Raw genomic sequence first — 20,035 nt, forward strand, 5'->3', positions numbered from 1 at the left:
TGCTGTCCTCCACATGGGCAGGTGAGACTCCTATTACTGATAATGAGGCTAGAGAGGAGGCTGCCATTAATTTGGCTCCACAGATCTACCGCACACAGTTAGTGTGTGTGTGTGTGTGTCTACGTGTTGAACTCTCCCCAAACAAACTCTGGTGCCCTCCAAAGTGGACGTCGAGGAAAACTTTGCCCACCTTAAAACAAATCCTCATAAAATAGGATTTTTAAAAAATGCTGTCAAATCTACAGACCACAAACATTAAGCCAAAGTCCTTCACGTCTTCCTTTTGCTTGATAAGTTATGAAAAGTGTGTTTTCTTCAATTCAATTACCTACCACCTCCCGGAGAAAAAAAATCATTTTCTGAAAGCCTTCTTTCCAAGTCAAGCTTACCCTGCTTCATTTACTTTTCACCATCATTTGCTACTCACTTCCCAGTGACCTAGGGCAACCAATGGAATTAAGCTTCGCGCTCACATTGAAGAGACCTAGATGTGGATTTCAATATAAAAACTTCAGCCCCAAAAGTTTCTCTCCGGGATCAAGGCCACAAAACTGATTCTAAAGCCAACTTCACTCATGAGAGTCCTCCCCCCATCAGAAAACAGTCACCTAGACCCATCAGACCTGATTGATCTCTAGGTAACAATCTTTATTTAGCTTCTCAGTAATTCAACCCCTCCTCCCCCCAGTCAGAGGTCTCATCTCTGGCTTCATCCCAAATGGAACCTTATGCCCTACATAGCAAACTACTTATGGTCAAAGCCCCGTGACCCCTGGTCAAAAGTAGTGCACTATATATGAAATGGAGTGCCATTTGGGACACAACCTCAGAGAGAGAGAAAGAAGAAAGAGAGGAACAGATCAATGCTTTGAGTTATGAAACAACAGTGGCACGGCTAAAGGCCATCTCTCAAACAACACCCCGGCTAGGTAGACAGGCGACTTGTTTCACAAAAATTAACCCGCCCCCATTAATCACCAGCCCGAGTGATCCCCTATCGTCTAGTCTGAAAGTGGGAGACGGCCAAAAGTTTGGACATTTTCTGATGGAACTTGTCACGTCTCCCTCGGGGTAGAGAGACCTTACTGGATGGATCACTTTACATCACCCAGTTAACTTGTAGTGTGTGTATTACGGAGTAAGCTTCACCTAGGGCCAATATTTTCAAATCACACACTATGAGAAGTAGCATATGACAAATGTTCTCTGAACATAAAGGAGGCTTTCTTTGCCTTTGTTGACCAAATGTTGTGATTATCTCAGAGATAAAATATATTTAGACTGCCTTTAATATTCTCCTATCACTTCAAGAGTGAAAGGAAGCAGTCATGTTCTCTAGAAGTGTCTAATTTTAGTGATGTCCCTCCAGTGTATCCATAGCACCCCTTTGGCTGGTTGGCAGAGGTATGACCCATATTCCCTGTCCCCTGTTGGAAGCATTAGGAGGCTTGGGGTACTTGGCTGGCACTGCTCTCCTCTGTCCCCCACTGTGCTCTTCGAGTGTGTGTGTGTGTGTGTGCGTGCGTGCATGTACTTGCGAGTATGTGTTGGACTTCTCTGTGTGTGTGTGTGTGTGTACTCTGTGTGCTGGACGGAGTTGGGGGACATAAGGGGCCAGTTTAGTGATGTATTACAGCATGACACGTTGGCATTGGGATCAGCATAGCCCTAGGTTCTGCCAGAATCACTCTCGTCTATGAGTAAAGCAACGACACAAGGTCATCAAAGTAAAGCCTCACACCCAGGTATGTGTTCAGATGTACAGTGCGACACACTGGTGATTGGCTACTATGATAAATTGTTAAGTTAGTAATATTGATAGCCTGTAGATCAATCAAAGTCATGACTGCATGAACAAATTTGAGGTATTAAAATAAGTGATTTCCATCGCTCTGCATCAGATCACATCTATAAAGGACTGGTATTCTGATTAAAATCCATTGATGACAACTTGAAGACAGACCTCGTTGGGTCTACACCGCTGTAAGACACGGGGATTCATCAGTCTCTTGCAGTCGGGACTCAAGACTTACTTCAACTTACCGGCAATGAGGTCTAACGCAGACTCAATGAATTTACGACTCTGCAAGGGCTGTCATTTCCTGTCATTTCTCCACTTTACACAGGCAGATCCTAGGGCAGCGTTTTGGGCCCTGCACTCTTTGAGAAATGTCCACAGTCGCTGCGGTGATGAGAAGTGACAGGAGGATTCTCAGATTTATTAGCGTTCTGTGAGCCGGTGTCATTAGAGATTCGTGTCACGCTGTGAATTTCTATTTCCCCTGGTAACGGCGTGAGATTACGTGCCTGTGCGAACCGCAATGCTCCGTCTGACCCCGGGGGTTCGGGGAAAGCTGGGGCGGGACGTGAGTGGGGACAGATACGGCCTTGCTCATGAATAAAGGATGACTTCAGCGGAGTGTTCAACTTTCAACCCCTTCATCCGTTTCGCCAGCGAGAACCTGGCTGATGAATGGGCATCAGTGCTCAGAGCGACTCCAAGTAACCCTGGTTAACTATTTAGGAGGGGACATGGCCGGGGCTAATTCTATACATGCCATGTTTAAAATAGTCACTGCTGTTACTAGCGTAGTGGAGGTTTCTATACTGTATGTTGAGATAGTGTTCAGAGCTTTTAGAATAACAATATAATTTGTCAGGGTTTGCGGCATTTCCATTTCAATTCAAGCAGATTCAGGAAATCTTCCGAAAAGATACATTATCTTTGGAATGTCCATCACTTTTTTTTAAACCACAACCTGTAATTAAAATAAACTAAAATAATGAGCATGAACAGTGAACTGACCATCCATTCTGAGATGATGATGTCCACCTTCTCAACGGGCAGTTTGACTTCCTCTATCCTGCCCTTTATCAGAGTGACCCTGTCCTGCAGCTGGTTCGACCTGAGAGGAAACGAGACGGTGAAGAAAAAACATGTTATCTTTCCTGTTCAAAACATTTTTATTGCAATAATGAAACAAGACAATATGCGATAGTCCAAAATTACAGCCAGAGATAAATGAAACAGTACATTAAGAACCTTATATCCAAAAATAACAAATTAAATGTTAAATAACGAAGTGTTGGGAGTGATGCTTTCAGCAAATAGGCCAAAACCATGGATCGGTCACAGTGTTCTACTCGACATTAGTCGTACTTTTACACTTGCATTCAACTCCAGAATAGAATAGTTGTAATCATGGTAACAAATCAATAGCTGTTCTATGGTCTCCCAACAACACACAGCTTTTGTGTAATATTCTAAGGTTAGGACTTTAAAGGATGAGCTATTTTTATTAATTAAGTAGGCTCTCTCTCACAAGTATATAAAGAAAAAAGTCCCTGTAGTTGAGGCACAACAAACAGTGAATTTGTTCCGACATATACCCAACCTACTACTCTAACATTGGTCAAAAGCCAAGTTATTTTGGGTAAGTAGGACATAATTGTTCCTCCCCTATGGCCCTTTCACACAGAGGTTTGTGTATTAACGAAAACCCAACCTGACCTGTGTGTGTGTGTGTGTGTGCGTGTGTGTGTGTGTGTGTGTGTGCGTGTGTGCGCATCCAGAGCACGTGTGTACAGATGAGGTGTGTGTATACACAATACATGCGAGTCCATACTGATGTGGTGACTACGAGAGTGCACCCTGTTTAAATGATCCTTCCTTTTCTGACCGGCAACCCAGGGTATCAATCTCTGTGCATATTCCATTATCATGACAGCTAATGTTACTGGGGACAGAACAATTACTCACGGCCCAAGAGTGCATTTATGCAGCGCTGATCCTTATCTTCCGCTCCCTCTCTCGCTCGCTATCACATCCTCCCAGAATCACTCTCTAACATTCTCTCTATCCCCCCTCTCTACCTCCCTTCAGGAGAAGGATACACTGTAATCTCATTATTGGGGTAATTTAGAGGACAATGTCAGGACACTGGGTGGGGGAGGGGGGCGTTAAGGGGTAGAAAGAGATATGACTAAAAGAAAGAGAGCGAGAGCGTGTGTGTATGTCCGTGTTAGAGACAGACGGACATAGAGTGCCATTCTTCTGGTTGCTTGTGGTGTTAATCCCCCCATGGGTTAAATACACACGTCTCATCACCTTAAATCCATCTGTATCGGAGTAGCAGGATTATGCCACAACTCCCCCGGGGGTACAGGGCACTACAGTGAGCCCAATGATTCTAGCTTTATTACCTCATATTTTTAATTGTGCTTCTAAATGTCTTTGGGTGCGCCTACATTTTTCAAATTAGGTGCACACGTGCTCCTTGTAAATAAAACGTAGTTGATTCCACCCAATGTCCTGCAGCAAAGAAAATCTAATGTTACAGACACTCATTGGTCAGATTATTAGGTACACCACTGTTCACAAAAATGGTTCGCTCCTACAGACAGGCCACTGAGTATTAAGGTATTTTAACATTTTATTGACTGTTATGGGACTTTCATGAATAATGACTAAATTATGTATACATTTAACATAGAACTATAACTAAACAGAATACTACTCTGTCACTGTATGAATCTTATTATAATCACAACACTGAATATAATGTGTGTAGTTTTAGTTCTGAATTAGAACAAGGACTTTCTGTTCCTTGTTAGAAACGAATGGAGCTATCGTCAGACCGGCTGGAATACTGTGTTCCTTACAGGACATTCTGTCCCCACCCAGGGAGGGGAGAGACCTTGGGCTTGTAGTAGATTGTTTAACACGTGGCAGACAATGTGAGAAGGCTTGTGAACTATATTGCCATAGTATCTGAGAGGAAGAGGGACATTTATGACAAAATGTGAGGTATATAGACCAATGTACCAGAAATGATAAGGAGAACATTCCTGTGAATAAACATTTAACTATTGTAGACTGGGCCTCTGTCTGTCTTCATTTCTATCAGTATCTCACAAATCCTGATATAGCAGACTGAGTAGTTTAATTGAATTGGTTAATGAACACGAGAACTAAATTCTCCTGACATTGACACATTTAGGATAGTAATGTAGATGGGGAGATCGACGAGAGGGATAAAGCAGAGAATGTGAGTGGAGGAACGGGGGGCTGGGAATCGCTGCACCCAGGGACAAATGTGGTCTGGGGGCGGCATCACTACAACTAGTGCAGCACTACAACTAGACCAGCCAACGGCACATTTCGATTGTATTTTGAGTGGAACATTCCTTTAAAAACCAATATGGTTCAGTGTTCAAATCTTCATCAGGGTGCTGTTCCTAAAGTATTCCTATCCGTGAGCATGGCTTTCAGTGCAGCTGGTTGAAAAATTACACAACAACAGTCGACTAAATCAGATCATTCAGTAGGGTTATCAAGAATCTCCCATTTTTCAAAGGCAATGACTTTGGCAACTTAACTCGTCCTGTTTTCTAATTTAAACATATGAGCGAGAGAGAGAGATTCCTGTCTGGCAAACAGTAACAATTATAATGAGAGCACAACTGATATTTTGGTTCACACACAAAAACAAAACACAAAAACTAAACAAACATTTTACATTTATATATACTATATATATATATATATATATATATATATAGTTTTTATATATATATAAAAAATAAAAATATTTTTTTGTTTTGTTTTTTGGAATCGGTCAATTTTGGCCTTTTAAAGCTATATCGCCATTGGCCGATAACCGATATTCAATAAATAGGATGGAAAAAGGGAATCTAATGCTAATCTGAACCATTATCATGATGTGTCATTATTGTCACAATGTATGAAATCAACACTGGAAGAAGCATAGTTATTGGATATGTGTTATTTTGGATGGCAATTTACGAGAATTCAGTGTCGAAAAATGTAACTTTTTAATTTTCCCACTGTAAAACAGTATATCGGCATACATATCAGTATCTGTAAGTTCCCCCCTCCCCCAAAAGAAAAATTGTAATCAGACCCAAAATAGCATATCGGTCATAGGGCTGTGACAGTAATTGAATAACCATGTAACTGACAGTTATGGACGGAGAATGCAATGAAAATAATTGTTTAAATAGGCCTAAATTCATTCTAGTATTTTATGACATTTATTTTCATGTAGATAACCTTTACCTAATAGCAGGAATTTGCTACCTTTGTTTATTAAACTTTCTACATTTCCTCCTCTTTCCAACTTTCCTTGGATGCTCGAGCAGCTAATCGCTAGATGGCGGGGGTGTAGAATGCTATAGGATATGGCACTGCAGTAACATTTTTTGCTGTTGATGTGTGGAGTTGATGGGTGGCTCGTTTTGATTGCTTGCTAGTAAATAAATAAATAAATCTATCTTTAAAAAAAGGTTGGATGTGTCTGACTATTCATTAATTATTCAACAGCAGTCGACAAGGTTGTTCTGGCTCTGAAGCCTATAATGAACTAACTGTCAAATGGACAACGCGCCAATCCTCTCCAACATGGCATGGTACAATTTTATACGGAATCTTTTCTTGTTTTATAGACTAATCAACACTGATCAGGCCCGGTCCTGGCAGATATGCTGTCGTAGGCGAGACCAAAAAAATCCCCGCAAAGTAGAATAGTAGCCTATGAACGCCCATGTGGTAGCCTATCATTTGTAAAACATGCAATTTACTGTTTATCCCGGCCATTTGGTTACATTCATTTATGTTAATTAATAACAGTAATTTACCATTCTCATTTTCAGAGTGGAAACGTTGTTCGCAGAGTTCAAAACCTGCTACACTTGTGAGAAACAAGTTTAGATTTTTTTTGTGCAACACAATCTGCTAAATACAGTGCATTTGGAAAGAACTCAGATCCATTGACTTTTTCCAAATATTGTTACGTTACAGCCTTATTCTAAAATTTATTAAATACATTTTTTCCCTCATCAATCTACACCAACACAATATCCCATAATGACGAAGCAAAAACAGGTTTATACATTTTTGCTAATTTATATAAAAAACATATTTAAAAAAAATGAAATATCACAGTTACATAAGTGTTTCAGACACTTTACTCAATAATTTGTTGAAGCACCTACGGCAGCAATTACAGCCTCAATTCTTCTTGGGTATGATGAGACAAGCTTGGCACACCTGTATTTGGGGAGTTTCACCCATTTTTTTCTGCATATCTTCTCAAGCTCTGTCAGGTTAGATGAGGAGAGTCGCTGCACAGCTATTTTCAGGTCTCTCCAGAGATGTTCGATTGGATTCTAGTCCGGGCTCTGGCTGGGCCACTCGAGGACATTCATAGACTTGCCCCGAAGCCACTCCTGCGTTGTCTTGGCTGTGTGCTTAGGGTCATTGTCCTGTTGGAAGGTGAACCTTAGTCCCAATCTGAGGTCCTGAGTGCTCTGAAGCTGGTTTTCATCAAGGATCTCTCTGTACTTTGCTCCATTCATCTTTTCCTCGATCCTGACTAGTCTCCCGGTCCCTGCCACTGAAAATCACCACCATCACCATAGGTATGGTGCCAGGTTTCCTCCAGACGTGATGCTTGGCAGTCAGGCAAAAAAGTTCAATCTTGGTTTCATCTGACTAGAGAATTCCGTTTCTCAAGCGGGCTTTCATCTGGCCACTATCATAAAGGCCTGATTGGTGGAGTGCTGCAGAGATGGTTGTCCTTCTGGAAGGCTTTCCCATCTCCACAGAGGAACTCTGGAGCTCTGTCAGAGTGACCATCAGGTTCTCTACATAAAATTCCTTCGACCTCATGGGCTGGTTTTCACTCTGACATGCACTGCCAACTGTGGAACCTTAAAAAGACAGGTGTGTGCCTTTCCAAATCATATCCAATCAATAGAATTTACCACAGGTGAACTCCAAACATGTTGTAGAAACATCAAGGATGATCAATGTTAACAGGATGCACCTAAGCTCAATTTCGAGTCTCATAGCAAAGGGTATGATCTTATTTAAACAAGGTATTTCCATTATTTATTTATTTATTTATTTTTAACATTTGATAAAAATGTCTTAAAGACTGTTTTCGCTTTGTCATTATGGGGTATTGTGTGTAGATTGATTAAATTATTTTTCCTCATCAATTTCAGAATAAGGCTGTAAAGTAACAAAATGTGGAAAAGGGGAAGGGGTCTGAATACTTTCTGAATGCACAAATTATAATACTTCATACTTTCATTGTCAACTCATTATCTTAAAGCCTACTTTCTTGAAAGCCTAAGGTAGGCCATGGTTTTTAAATACATTTTAAGGAAAAATAGTTTGTGTCTGACACACGCTGGTGGCTTTGATTAACGGGTGCTTTTACAGCGGTTTGCGCGTGTGAGATTGCTGATTCTCTCTATAGGTCTACATGTCCATTCAGAAAGTTTCCTAAAGTAGCCCGTCTGGACTCCATCTGTTTAATAAGAATCAAATGCCTATTTTTAGTAGCTTAGGCTACATTATTTCATTAAGATGTCCTCTCTCTAAAGAAAATGTGTTAATGCCACTGATATCGAATGACCTCAGCAGCATGGTTTGTGACGTTATGCAAATATTTAGGGAAAAGTGGAATTAAACTTAATTTGAATGGTTTGTGCGTCGAAATAGGATCAGTAATAAATAAAAACATATGCAGAAAAGCCAACAGGTTGGCATATATCTTTATTTTGACTCCATTAACATTGTGTCAACACAAAAACGCAACAGATCCTCTCCAACCTGGCATTTCTTAATTTGTTGAGGAATAATAACAATAATGAAATGCTACGATAATAATAGTTTGTTTCAAGTAGGTTTTTATTAAGACGTATGTCTTCAAAGGGGGAGACACCCTGGACCCAAACTGTTACAGACCTATATCCATCCTGCCCTGCCTATCTAAGGTCTTCGAAAGCCAAGTCAACAAACAGATCACTGACCATCTCGAATCCCACCGTACCTTCTCCGCTGTGCAATCCGGTTTCCGAGCTGGTCATGGGTGCACCTCAGCCACGCTCAAGGTACTAAACGATATCATAACCGCCATCGATAAAAGACAGTACTGTGCAGCCGTCTTCATCGACCTGGCCAAGGCTTTCGACTCTGTCAATCACCATATTCTTATCGGCAGACTCAGTAGCCTCGGTTTTTCTAATGACGACACCATTCTGTACACTTCTGGCCCTTCCTTGGACACTGTACTATCTAACCTCCAAATGAGCTTCAATGCCATACAACACTCCTTCCGTGGTATCCAACTGCTCTTAAATGCTAGTAAAACCAAATGCATGCTTTTCAACCGTTTGCTGCCTGACCCGCACGCCCGACTAGCATCACCACCCTGGATGGTTCCGACTGTGGAATGTGGACATCTATAAGTACCTAGGTGTCTGGCTAGACTGTAAACTCTCCTTCCAGACTCATATCAAACATCTCCAATCCAAAATCAAATCTAGAGTCGGCTTTCTATTTCGCAACAAAGCCTCCTTCACTCACGCCGCCAAACTTACCCTAGTAAAACTGACTATCCTACCGATCCTCGATGTCATCTACAAAATAGCTTCCAATACTCTACTCAGCAAACTAGATGCAGTTTATCACAGTGCCATCCGTTTTGTTACTAAAGCACCTTATACCACCCACCACTGCGACCTGTATGCTCTAGTTGGCTGGCCCTCGCTACATATTCGTCGCCAGACCCACTGGCTCCAGGTCATCTACAAGTCCATGCTAGGTAAAGCTCCGCCTTATCTCAGTTCACTGGTCACGATGGCATCACCCACCCGTAGCACGCGCTCCAGCAGGTGTATCTCACTGATCATCCCTAAAGCCAACACCTCATTTGGCCGCCTTTCCTTCTAGTTCTCTGCTGCCTGTGACTAGAACAAATTGCAAAAAAAAAAAAAAAAATCGCTGAAGTTGGAGACTTATTTCCCTCATCAACTTTAAGCATCTGCTATCTGAGCAGCTAACCGATCGCTGCAGCTGTAAATAGTCCAGCTGTAAATAGCCCACCCAAAATACCTACCTCATCCCCATACTGTTTTTATTTATTTACTTTTCTGCTCTTTTGCGCACCAGTATCTTTACTTGCACATGTTCATCTGATAATTTATCGCTCCAGTGTTAATATGCTAAATTGTAATTATTCGCCTACCTCCTCATGCCTTTTGCACAATGTATATAGACTCTTTTTTTCTACTGTGTTATTGACTTGTTAATTGTTTACACCATGTGTAACTGTGTTGGCCAGGTCGCAGTTGTAAATGAGAACTTGTTCTCGACTAGCCTACCTGGTTAAATAAAGGTGAAAAAAAAGAAGAAAAAAATGTAAACAAGTGTACAAACAGGATTGTGACCTCCCCTTTTTTTGACCCCCCTGAACAGTTATGTCGGTGACCATGTACATTGGCCTGGCCAATTACCGTAACCTCAAATTCCAAGACCGTAACAGCCCTAATCGGTCGGGCTCTAATTTTAATTACATACAGTGCCTTGCAAAAGTATTCATTCCCCTTGGCGTTTTTTCTATTTTGTTGCATTACAACCTGTAATTTAAATTGATTTTTATTTGGATTACATGTAATGGACATTCAAAAAAATAGTCCAAACTGTTGAAGGAAAAAAATAAAAAAATAAAAAACGGAAAAGTGGTGCGTGCATATGTATTCACCCTCTTTGCTATGAAGCCCCTAAATAAGATCTGGTGCAACCAAATACCTTCATAAGTCACATAATTTGTTTTTAAAAAGTCCACCTGTGTGCAATCTAAGTGTCACATGATCTCAGTATATATACACCTGTTCTGAAAGGCCCCAGAGTCTGCAACACCACTAAGCAAGGGGCACCACCAAGCAAGCGGCACCATGAAGACCAAGGGGCTCTCCAAACAGGTCAGGGACAAAGTTGTGGAGAAGTACAGATCAGGGTTGGGTTATAAAAAATATCCTAAACTTTGAACATCCCATGGAGCACTATTAAATCCATTATTTAAAAAATGGAAAGAATATGGCACCACAACAAACCTGCTGTACACCAGCGGAACCCATCCAACTTGACGGAACTGGAGAAGTTTTGCCTTTAAGAATGGGCAAAAATCCCAGTGGCTAGAATGTGCCAAGCTTAAAGTGACATACCCCAAGAGACTTGCAGCTGTAATTGCTGCAAAAGGTGTCTCTACAAAGTATTGACTTTGGGGGGGGGGGTGAAGTTATGCATGCTCAAGTTCCTTTTTTGTAGGTCTTATTTCTTGTTAGTTTCCCAATTAAAACTATTTTGCATCTTCAAAGTGGTAGGCATGTTGTGTAAATCAAATCATACAAATGCCCAAAAATAAATAATTTTAATTCCAGGTTGTAAGGCAATAAAATCGTAAAAATGCCACGGGGGTGAATACTTTCGTAAGCCACTGTATGCCTTCATTAAGATCCACTGTGGGGTAGTGACAAAAACTGTGTGTGTGTGTGTGTGTGTGTGTGTGTGTGTGTATCTGTATAGGTGTGCATCTGGGGTACAATGTCATGTTTTCACTACTTTGTCCTGCCACGCTGGGAGGCCTAGTGGGAAACTGCCTCCATACCAACACACACACACCCGACAGCGAGCTAGTGGGCTGTAAAATTAAAACGTCCCCTCTCCCGCAATCCCATTGTTTTGCTTATACAACACTCCCTTGCATAGTGGTAATAACAACAGACAATAATGGCCCCTAACTCAAAGCTGCATTCAGGCATACACAGATTGAGGAGTGTTTGTTGGTCTATGGGTGGTAAATGAGTTTGGTTTGGAAGCACTGTCCGGTTCACTGGTGGTGCTAGTGGAGAGCTGTTATAAAAACGGGTGTAGGTGTTATAAAACACACAGCAGGTGAGAGTGTAGTAGCCCCTTACACTCGTACCAGTATACAGGTTGAAAATAGCAGATTTTGGCACTGATAAATGCCTAAATTGGAACACAGTGGCTGTACAGTAACATGCTATAAATTACGCCAGAGCTCTGGCTCTGCGCTTCACAGCGCTCTATGGGTTTTGACTGACAGATGATCGGAACGTGAACACCTCGCATAATAAGATGTTGCCCCCATCCTTCCTGCTAATTAAGCAACTTTTTGTGCTTTTGTCTGAGGGAAATGTTAATTAAAAGATGGGTTGCACTAGCAGTAGTTTAGGGAGCAGCTGTGGAAGAGCCGAGAGGCAGGAAAGACCAGAGTCAGGCACTAAATGTGCACTAAATGATGTGAGTTAAGGCCAGGCCGTCTGACACCCACTTTATTGAGCTCAACCACCTGAAACAAATAAAAAGGTGGCTGGAGGTCACAGAGACCTCTACTGAGAAAGTCCATACTACACTGGGGAGGGAAGTGTACTAGTCCACATACTACTAGGGAGGGAATATATTTCCAAAACACTTTCCAACTGAAAATATATTTCAAATGTATTTGCTGAAGCAAAGACTCCAATGTGTTTCCTAATAAATCACTGCAAGCATGCGAGTACAACATGAGAACCAAATTTGCTGTGATAGAAAGCATTATGGCACTCTTGTTTTGTGGATCCGAGGTGCCCACCGGATAATTTATATGTAGAAGGACAGAGAAGCTCAGTTCTTGTGACTTGTTTAAAAGGACATTCTACTCCAAAATGTTTTTTATTATCCTGACACCATCTAAAATATAATTTCTACATCCAGAAATGAGCCAAATAACATACTGGTAAAATAATTTCTTTGCGTTACTTTAAAATATTGGACCATGCATATAGCCTTATGCATGGTCCATATTATCAGATATGCTATTAGCAATAAGCATCATCACCTGTAGCCCAACTTATGCAGCATAGCGGCTCTAAATAGTCTGAAGCATGGTGCTGCCAATCATTTAAGAAAATATTTACTAAATAAACCAAATAATTTTTTTCAATAAAAAGTAACACAAAATAACAATAACGAAGCTATTTGTACACTACCATTCAAAGGTTTGGGGTCAAACAAATAAATGTCCTTGTTTTCCATGAAAACATACATGAAATGAGTTGCAAATTTAAATAGGAAATATAGTCAAGACGTGGACAAGGTTATAAATTATTTTAAATTGAAATAATAATTGTGTCCTTTAAACTTTTTCATCAAAGAATCCTCCATTTGCAGCAATTACAGCCTTGCAGACCTGGCATTCTAGTTGTCAATTTGTTGAGGTAATCTGAAGAGATTTCACCCCATGCTTCCTGAAGCACCACCTACAAGTTGGATTGGCTTGATGGGCACTTCTACGTACCATACGGTCAAGCTGCTCCCACAACAGCTCAATAGGGTTGAGATCCGGTGACTGTGCTGGCCACTCTATTATAGACAGAATACCAGCTGACTGCTTCTTCCCTAAATAGTTATTGTATAGTTTGGAGCTGTGCTTTGGGTCACCTCCAACTTAGATTTGTCTGTCCATTACACTTTTTTCAGTCTTCCTCTGTCCAATGTGTGTTCTTTTGCCCATCTTAATCTTTTCTTTTGGCCAGTCTGAGATATGGCTTTTTCTTTGCAACTCTGCCTACAAGGCCAGCATCACTGAGTCGCTTCGTCACTGCTGACGTTGAGACTGGTGTTTTGCGGGTACTAGTTAATGAAACTGTCAGTTGAGGACTTGTGAGGCATCTATTTCTCAAACTAAACACTAATGTACTTGTCCTCTTGCCCAGTTGTGCAACGGGGCCTCCCACTCCTCTTTCTATTCTGGTTAGGGCCAGTTTGCGCTGTACTGTGAAGGGAGTAGTACACAGCATTGTATGAGCTCTTCAGTTTCTTGGCAATTTCTCGCATGGAACAGCCTTCATTTCTCAGAACAACAATAGACTGACGAATTTCAGAAGAAGGGTCTTTGTTTCTGGCCATTTTGAGCCTGTAATCGAACCCACAAATGCTGATGCTCCGGATACTCAACTAGTCTAAAGGCCAGTTTTATTGCTTCTTTAATTCAGGACAAGAGTTTTCAGCTGTGCTAACATAATTGCAAAAGGGTTTTTTAAGATCAATTAGCCTTTTAAAATGATAAACTCGGATTAGCTAACACAACGTGCCATTGGAACACAGGAGTGATAGATGCTGATTGTGGGCCTCTGTACGCCTATGTAGATATTCCATTAAAACTCTGCCGTTTCCAGTTGCAATAGTCATTTACAACATTAACAATGTAATTTCAAATTAACACTGTATTTCTGATCAATTTGGTGTTTTTTTTTTTTTTTTAATGGACAAAAAAAAGTTGCTTTTCTTTCAAAAACAAGGACATTTTTAAGTGACCCAAACTTTTGAACAGTAGTGTATATGTTTTCGTACTTTTAGCCCTTTCTCGTGATTTCCAATTGGTAGTTAGTCTTGTCCCATCGCTGTAACTCCCCTACAGACTCGGAAGAGGCGAAGGTCAAGAGCCACATGTCCTCCGAAACACGACCCTGCCAAGCCGCACTACTTCTTGACACTGCTCACTTAACCCGAAAGTCAGCCACACCAATGTGTCAGAGGAAACACCGTCCAGCTGCTGACCGAAGTCAAGCCTGCAGGCGCCCGGCCCACCACAAAGAGTCGCTAGAGCTCAGCGGTACAAGAAAATCAAGAAAATGTAACTTTCATAGCACACAGCAAATTGGCCAGCGTTAATTAGTTAATTTTTCAGTGTAACATTTCTAGTGTTGATTCAGGAGTTAAGTTAACACTAAGTGGTGTAAAAGAATCCCAGTGATGGTGTTACTAACCAGAGTTTAACCAAAACCACAGCCATCATTATCATATTTCCCAGCATGCTCTACTGCGGGTAGATTTTTTTATTGTGTGTTTCAATATCCATGTTTTGATTGATTAATCTTCTGCTTCCCAAATATAAATAACAATTTTTTCTAAACGAATCCAATCTGTTACTTGGACTTACTGCACCTGATACTGAAATGTTTGTTCCAGTTTAGATGATTTAGGTAGTGTCATACTTTAGTCTTCCCAACCCTGGTAGTCATTCTGAATGCAGGTTGTAAGTGAATAAAAATTTCAAATGTTGGATATCCCTCATCTGGCTGGATTTCAATAGGAATTACACAACTTTACAAGCCAGCATTATGTGACTTGCAGGCCTGATGTGATCTGTAAACCATGAGGTTTAGGGTAAAACTAGGCCCTCAAAACAAGGCCTTACAAACTATGTAGTGTATTGTGTTAAATAATTACATTTTAACAATAACATATTCACATAGGATTTTACTTGGTGAAGGCCACAGTGCTGAAAATTAATGAATATAACAATCATGTCTCTGTCACTAGCAAACACAGTCAAGGGTGGTACTGGTAATTAAAATTTACTCGAAAGGCACCTTGGTAAATATACAAATGAGGATCAACACCTTATTTGCTTAAAATAAGATATTGGAGTGTGTGGTTCTTCAATGAACCATCCCATTTAAGGTTATTCAAATAACCTAGAATGGTTACCCTATGGCATTGCTCTTAAGAACTTTATTTGGTTCCAACCTGAACCTTTATTTTTAATAGTGTACTATAAAACATTTTATTTTCGCATACCCATAATGCCTAATATTTAGAACACAAGTATGGGTATTCAGACACAGCCATTGACTGGTTTCTGGTCCCTGTGATACGTCTACTGCATATAACTTATAACCCCCGTATGGACACTGACACACCATCCCTATAAAGCCTTATCTGAGCTCATAGACACCCTCTTGTCAATGGGGTGTGTTACAGGTGAGTGTTTGTATATCACATAATATTCATGTCCAGTTGGCACGAAACAGGGGGGCATTTGAAACAGGGCAGTACAACACAACCGACTTGTCTAAAAACACAATCCATTTCCCAAGATTCCCTGGGATAACAATGGCGGCTCACCTGACAATGTCCATGGCCTGGTAGATGATTTCTGATTGGTCCACCCCAATGACCATCTTGGCTCCCGCTCTGGCGGCGAACATAGAAAGGATGCCCGTCCCACAGCCCACATCTAGCACCACCTGCAGTATAGGAGGTAGAAGTGCAGTATAGGAGGTAGAAGTGCAGTATAGGAGGTAGAAGGGGAAACTTCCCCTTCCTTATAACTAGTAAAGGATTGGCTGATTAGCGTGTTAAGAAGGGTAGATAGAACATTTCTAACAGGGGTGTAGACCAGGGGCTGGCCAATAATTTAGTCCCGAGGGCCACATCAGGAATTAAATTCAGCGGACAATTTGTTCGTCAAAAGAAAAAGGGCTGGTATTTGAAAAACATACACTGTAGGTCCATTATAATTTCGATATACTTGCTATCTAGTTAAAAGATGTTCAAGAGTGGCCAGGAGTGTTTTTTTTAAATGGCCAGTGAAGTCAGAAACACAAGTTTCCTGAGTTTCATATATACTTCCACACAAGGAGGTTGGAATAATCCTGTGAAATTTATGATAATGCTTTTTTAGTGTGAGCTTTTTGAAAAGGCCGCCTGAAATTTTAGACTGTTTTGGTAGGATGGAGTTTTGACCTACCTATTGACATCTGAGAAGGAGCTACGGGAAAAGGATTGAGCTACACACAAAACAGCAAACACATAGCCCTCGTAATACAATCCATTTTCAACTTCCCTCACAAACATTTCTCCCTCTGATATACTCCTATCCTGTGGCCTGGCTGGTCTAGTGACATGGGTTTGAATCCAGCCTACAGCCCTTTGATACAATCTCTATCTTATCCCACTGTCGTTCTCTTTCACAATCTGTACAAGGAAAATCTGAAAATACCTTAAAAATATATTTTCAAGAGATACTTATTTCTGGTACGCTGAAGGACCATACTGGGGGCGAGGTGCAGGAGAGGAGCCAGAGTGTTTATCACAATGACAGGGGTTGCGGCAGGTCAACATAACCCTTATCCACCGCCACTCCGATGACAGGGATAACAATACCCAGACCAAACCCTGTGTTTCTTCTTCCAGCAACCGTCCCGTTTCCTACCCATTCTCTCCCATCCCTAACCCCTTTGACTGAAAAATTGCTCCACCCCCTCCCGCCTATCCTCTACCCCCTCCCTCGGGGCATACCCGGTGGCAACACATAAGGGATGGCCTTGGAGATGGACACTGCCTGCTTCCAATGGCAGGGTTGGGGACGAAGGGTGGCAATAAGGGGGTTGGTGTGCGCTCGTTATCAGCACTCCACAGTCCCCGGCCAAGAGGCGCTACAGTGCTTAATGAAGTCGCAGCGTTATAGCAATTTATATTTTAAAACCTGCACTGCCAAGTTCTTTGCTCACCTTGTCCTTGAACACTTCCGGGTTGAGGTACATGAAGTCCCTGTAGCTTTCTGTGCGCACTTTATCCTGAAAGGAAGGAACAAAGGACATTCAGGTCATCCATTACCATGGGCAGAGAAGACATAATCATAGAGCATGTTTTCAGAAACAACATAACAAACTGTAACAAATTATCCAGTCACCCGAGACCAAGGTGTGTGTGTCACAGCAGGGCGGGATGGACGATTGTATGTCTATGAGATGGAGAGTTCCCGTGAAGAGGGGAGATTACATGTTTGTGCTTGTATGTGGTGTCATCTCGTTGAATCAGAGCTGACTGGGGATTTGACTCCACGGAAAATGAGTACAATGCATGCTAGGCTGAGAAATCTAAAGAAAAGTAGACTCAATCGAACATTGAAATAGAAAGGACTGGCATCGTTTCAACCATTCCATGTGGAATCTAGTTGGTCAGTACGGGCTAATTAACCTGCCAATCAAATCCTTACGCTTTTCAGAGGGAGGCCTTTTACGTACCCATGAAACACACATTTAAAACGCACAACTTATCCGCACTCATTTCGGATGATGCCTTCGCATGCTGTTGGTGTGTTGACAGAAACAGAACAAAACCATCAAATATTTTGCCAAATTACAGATAAATCCCAATAGGAGCGGTTTCCCAGAAACAGAGATTCTCCATTGAGCTTGCTTTTAGTCCAGGACTAGATTTAATAGTGTCAAGGAAACCACCCCCACCCCATGGTGTTGAAATAAATTACAAATCAATTGGAAGATTAAATCCAATCTGTTCCAAAGACTGCTTCTACATCTGCACTGCTTGCTGTTTGGGGTTTTAGGCTGGGTTTCTGTACAGCACTTTGTGACATCAGCTGACATAAAAAAAAGGGCATTATAAATAAATTTGATTGATTGATCTGACATGAAACCTGACCTCATATTCATTATATTAGTCTGACATGAGGAGTAGCGAAGGATCCTTGGAGCAAGGATGATTGAAAACCAGAGCTTCTAGTAATAGAGAATTGATTCTTCAAGATTTATCCTTGATAACTTGCCCGGAGAAACAGACTGAACTTAGATGATGGGGCAGGGAAGGAAGTGGGAGGGTTAAATGGTGAGACTCACTTTCTCTCTCGCCCTGTCTTAAGCACGCTCTCTCACACACACACACACACACACACACACACACACACACACACACACACACACACACACACACACACACACACACACACACACACACACACACACACACACACACACAAACCGTGACCAACAGTGATCCACTTTATGGCAGCCCATGAGAGTTGACGATCTTCTACTGCAAACGTGGTTCCTCTTTCCTCCGAGGAATGGTTTTTGATGGAGTTTAGTCTGACGTATATACATATATGACGCAAACATTAACAGTGCTAAGCACCAATCAGAGAGAGGGAACGGATCATGTCGAAGCACTGCGGTAAGTGAGAGAGGAAGAGAGGGTTGACCACCTAGCATTCCCACCCACACCTCTCCTTCCACACACACAACTTATAATGCTTAAGAAGTGTGAAATACAATTACCACATCTCAAATCCCCACCATGTTATAGTAATGCTGATGTTTTGCATGAGAGCTCACTCCTTATTGCTGATTTGTCACCGAGAAAAACGTAATGTTATCAACATCATAGTTTGCAAAGAGTCGATCATTTTCATTTAATGCTACATCGAGCCTTTAGGATAAACCGCACTGATAAATCTGTGTCCCTCCTCTCTCTGCAGTGTCTACTGAATTAAGAATAAGAGGGCATGAGTGTATGCATATGCGCAGGCATGCCATTGTGGTAGCGGACCTTAAGCATCTCCTCATGGATGCTGTAGTGGCCATATGAGCTGAAGTAGGCCTCGTCCTCGTCCTCCCGGAGCTCAGCCACGGCGCCCAAGGACCCGGTGCCCCGACCCACATCCGCATTCAATACTAGACCCTGGGCCAGCAACCTGAAACAAATACCATAGTATTTTTACAACAGAGCAGGATGAGGTTGCCCCTAGACCCCGATCTACGGTCAGTTTTGCATCCTCCCCACCATTTAAGGTTCAGATTGGCTGATCCTAGATCAGCACTTACGGGCAACTTCTATCCGGAATGTATTGGAACAGATTTACCGCAGCACAGTCACACACTTACAGCACCAACCGCGCACAAACTTACAGCACCAACCGCACAATAAATAGAAAGACAGCATCTATATCCCCCCCACTCCCCCTCTATGCAGCAGTGGAATTTTCCCTCCCTTCTCCTTTTCCTCCTAAACAAAGGAAAGGCCTCTGCAATACTGAGTTCACTGAGTCCCTCTGCTGGCCGCAGGTGGGAGGTGCATGTGTGAGAATGAGAAACACCAGTGCGCCATCAAATGCAGGGATCCATTTGGTAGCAATATGTGACCGTTTGACTTGACTGTGCAAGTAAAAATATATATATTGGTCGCATCAGTGCCATCTGGAAATTCTAGGTGGTTACTTCACTCAAACTTTGGTATTTTTGTGGCGGCTAAAACTGATTTGGTCAAACAGTAAAGTCCATTACCCTGGCCTGATTCCTTAATGACAGTTTCTGCCCTACGCCTGTACCAGTTTCACTGGTAGCTGCTGTGATGAGACACACTCACCCCTTCTCCCACTGAGTGCCCCAAGGAGAGGAATAGAAAATGCGTTTTGATTGCGCAATTGAGGACACTGGAGGCCGTCATTGTAAACAATAATTTGTTCTTAACTGACTTGCCTAGTTAAATAAAAGGTCAAGTAAAAAAATGTATTAAAACATACTATACTCAGAAGTCAGGGTCTCTTGATTCGGTCGTGTCGGGTGAACTGTTGTG

General features: G+C 41.8%; 1 protein-coding gene across 2 annotated transcripts in view; it reads right to left on the bottom strand.

Annotated features, from left to right (window-relative positions):
• prmt3 (protein arginine methyltransferase 3) overlaps positions 1 to 20,035 on the bottom strand; it is a 94,278-nt gene that overhangs the window by 70,351 nt on the left and 3,892 nt on the right. For both annotated transcript variants that reach the window (XM_024418433.2, XM_024418434.2), the window contains 4 exons: positions 19,010 to 19,154; positions 17,173 to 17,238; positions 15,785 to 15,906; positions 2,807 to 2,906 (listed from right to left, as the gene is read on the bottom strand). In XM_024418433.2, the coding sequence (XP_024274201.1) occupies positions 2,807 to 2,906; positions 15,785 to 15,906; positions 17,173 to 17,238; positions 19,010 to 19,154 (433 nt within the window). The remainder of the gene's footprint in view (positions 1 to 2,806; positions 2,907 to 15,784; positions 15,907 to 17,172; positions 17,239 to 19,009; positions 19,155 to 20,035) is intronic.

The sequence above is a fragment of the Oncorhynchus tshawytscha genome, linkage group LG04 (assembly GCF_018296145.1).
Source record: "Oncorhynchus tshawytscha isolate Ot180627B linkage group LG04, Otsh_v2.0, whole genome shotgun sequence".
Classification (NCBI taxonomy): domain Eukaryota; kingdom Metazoa; phylum Chordata; class Actinopteri; order Salmoniformes; family Salmonidae; genus Oncorhynchus; species Oncorhynchus tshawytscha.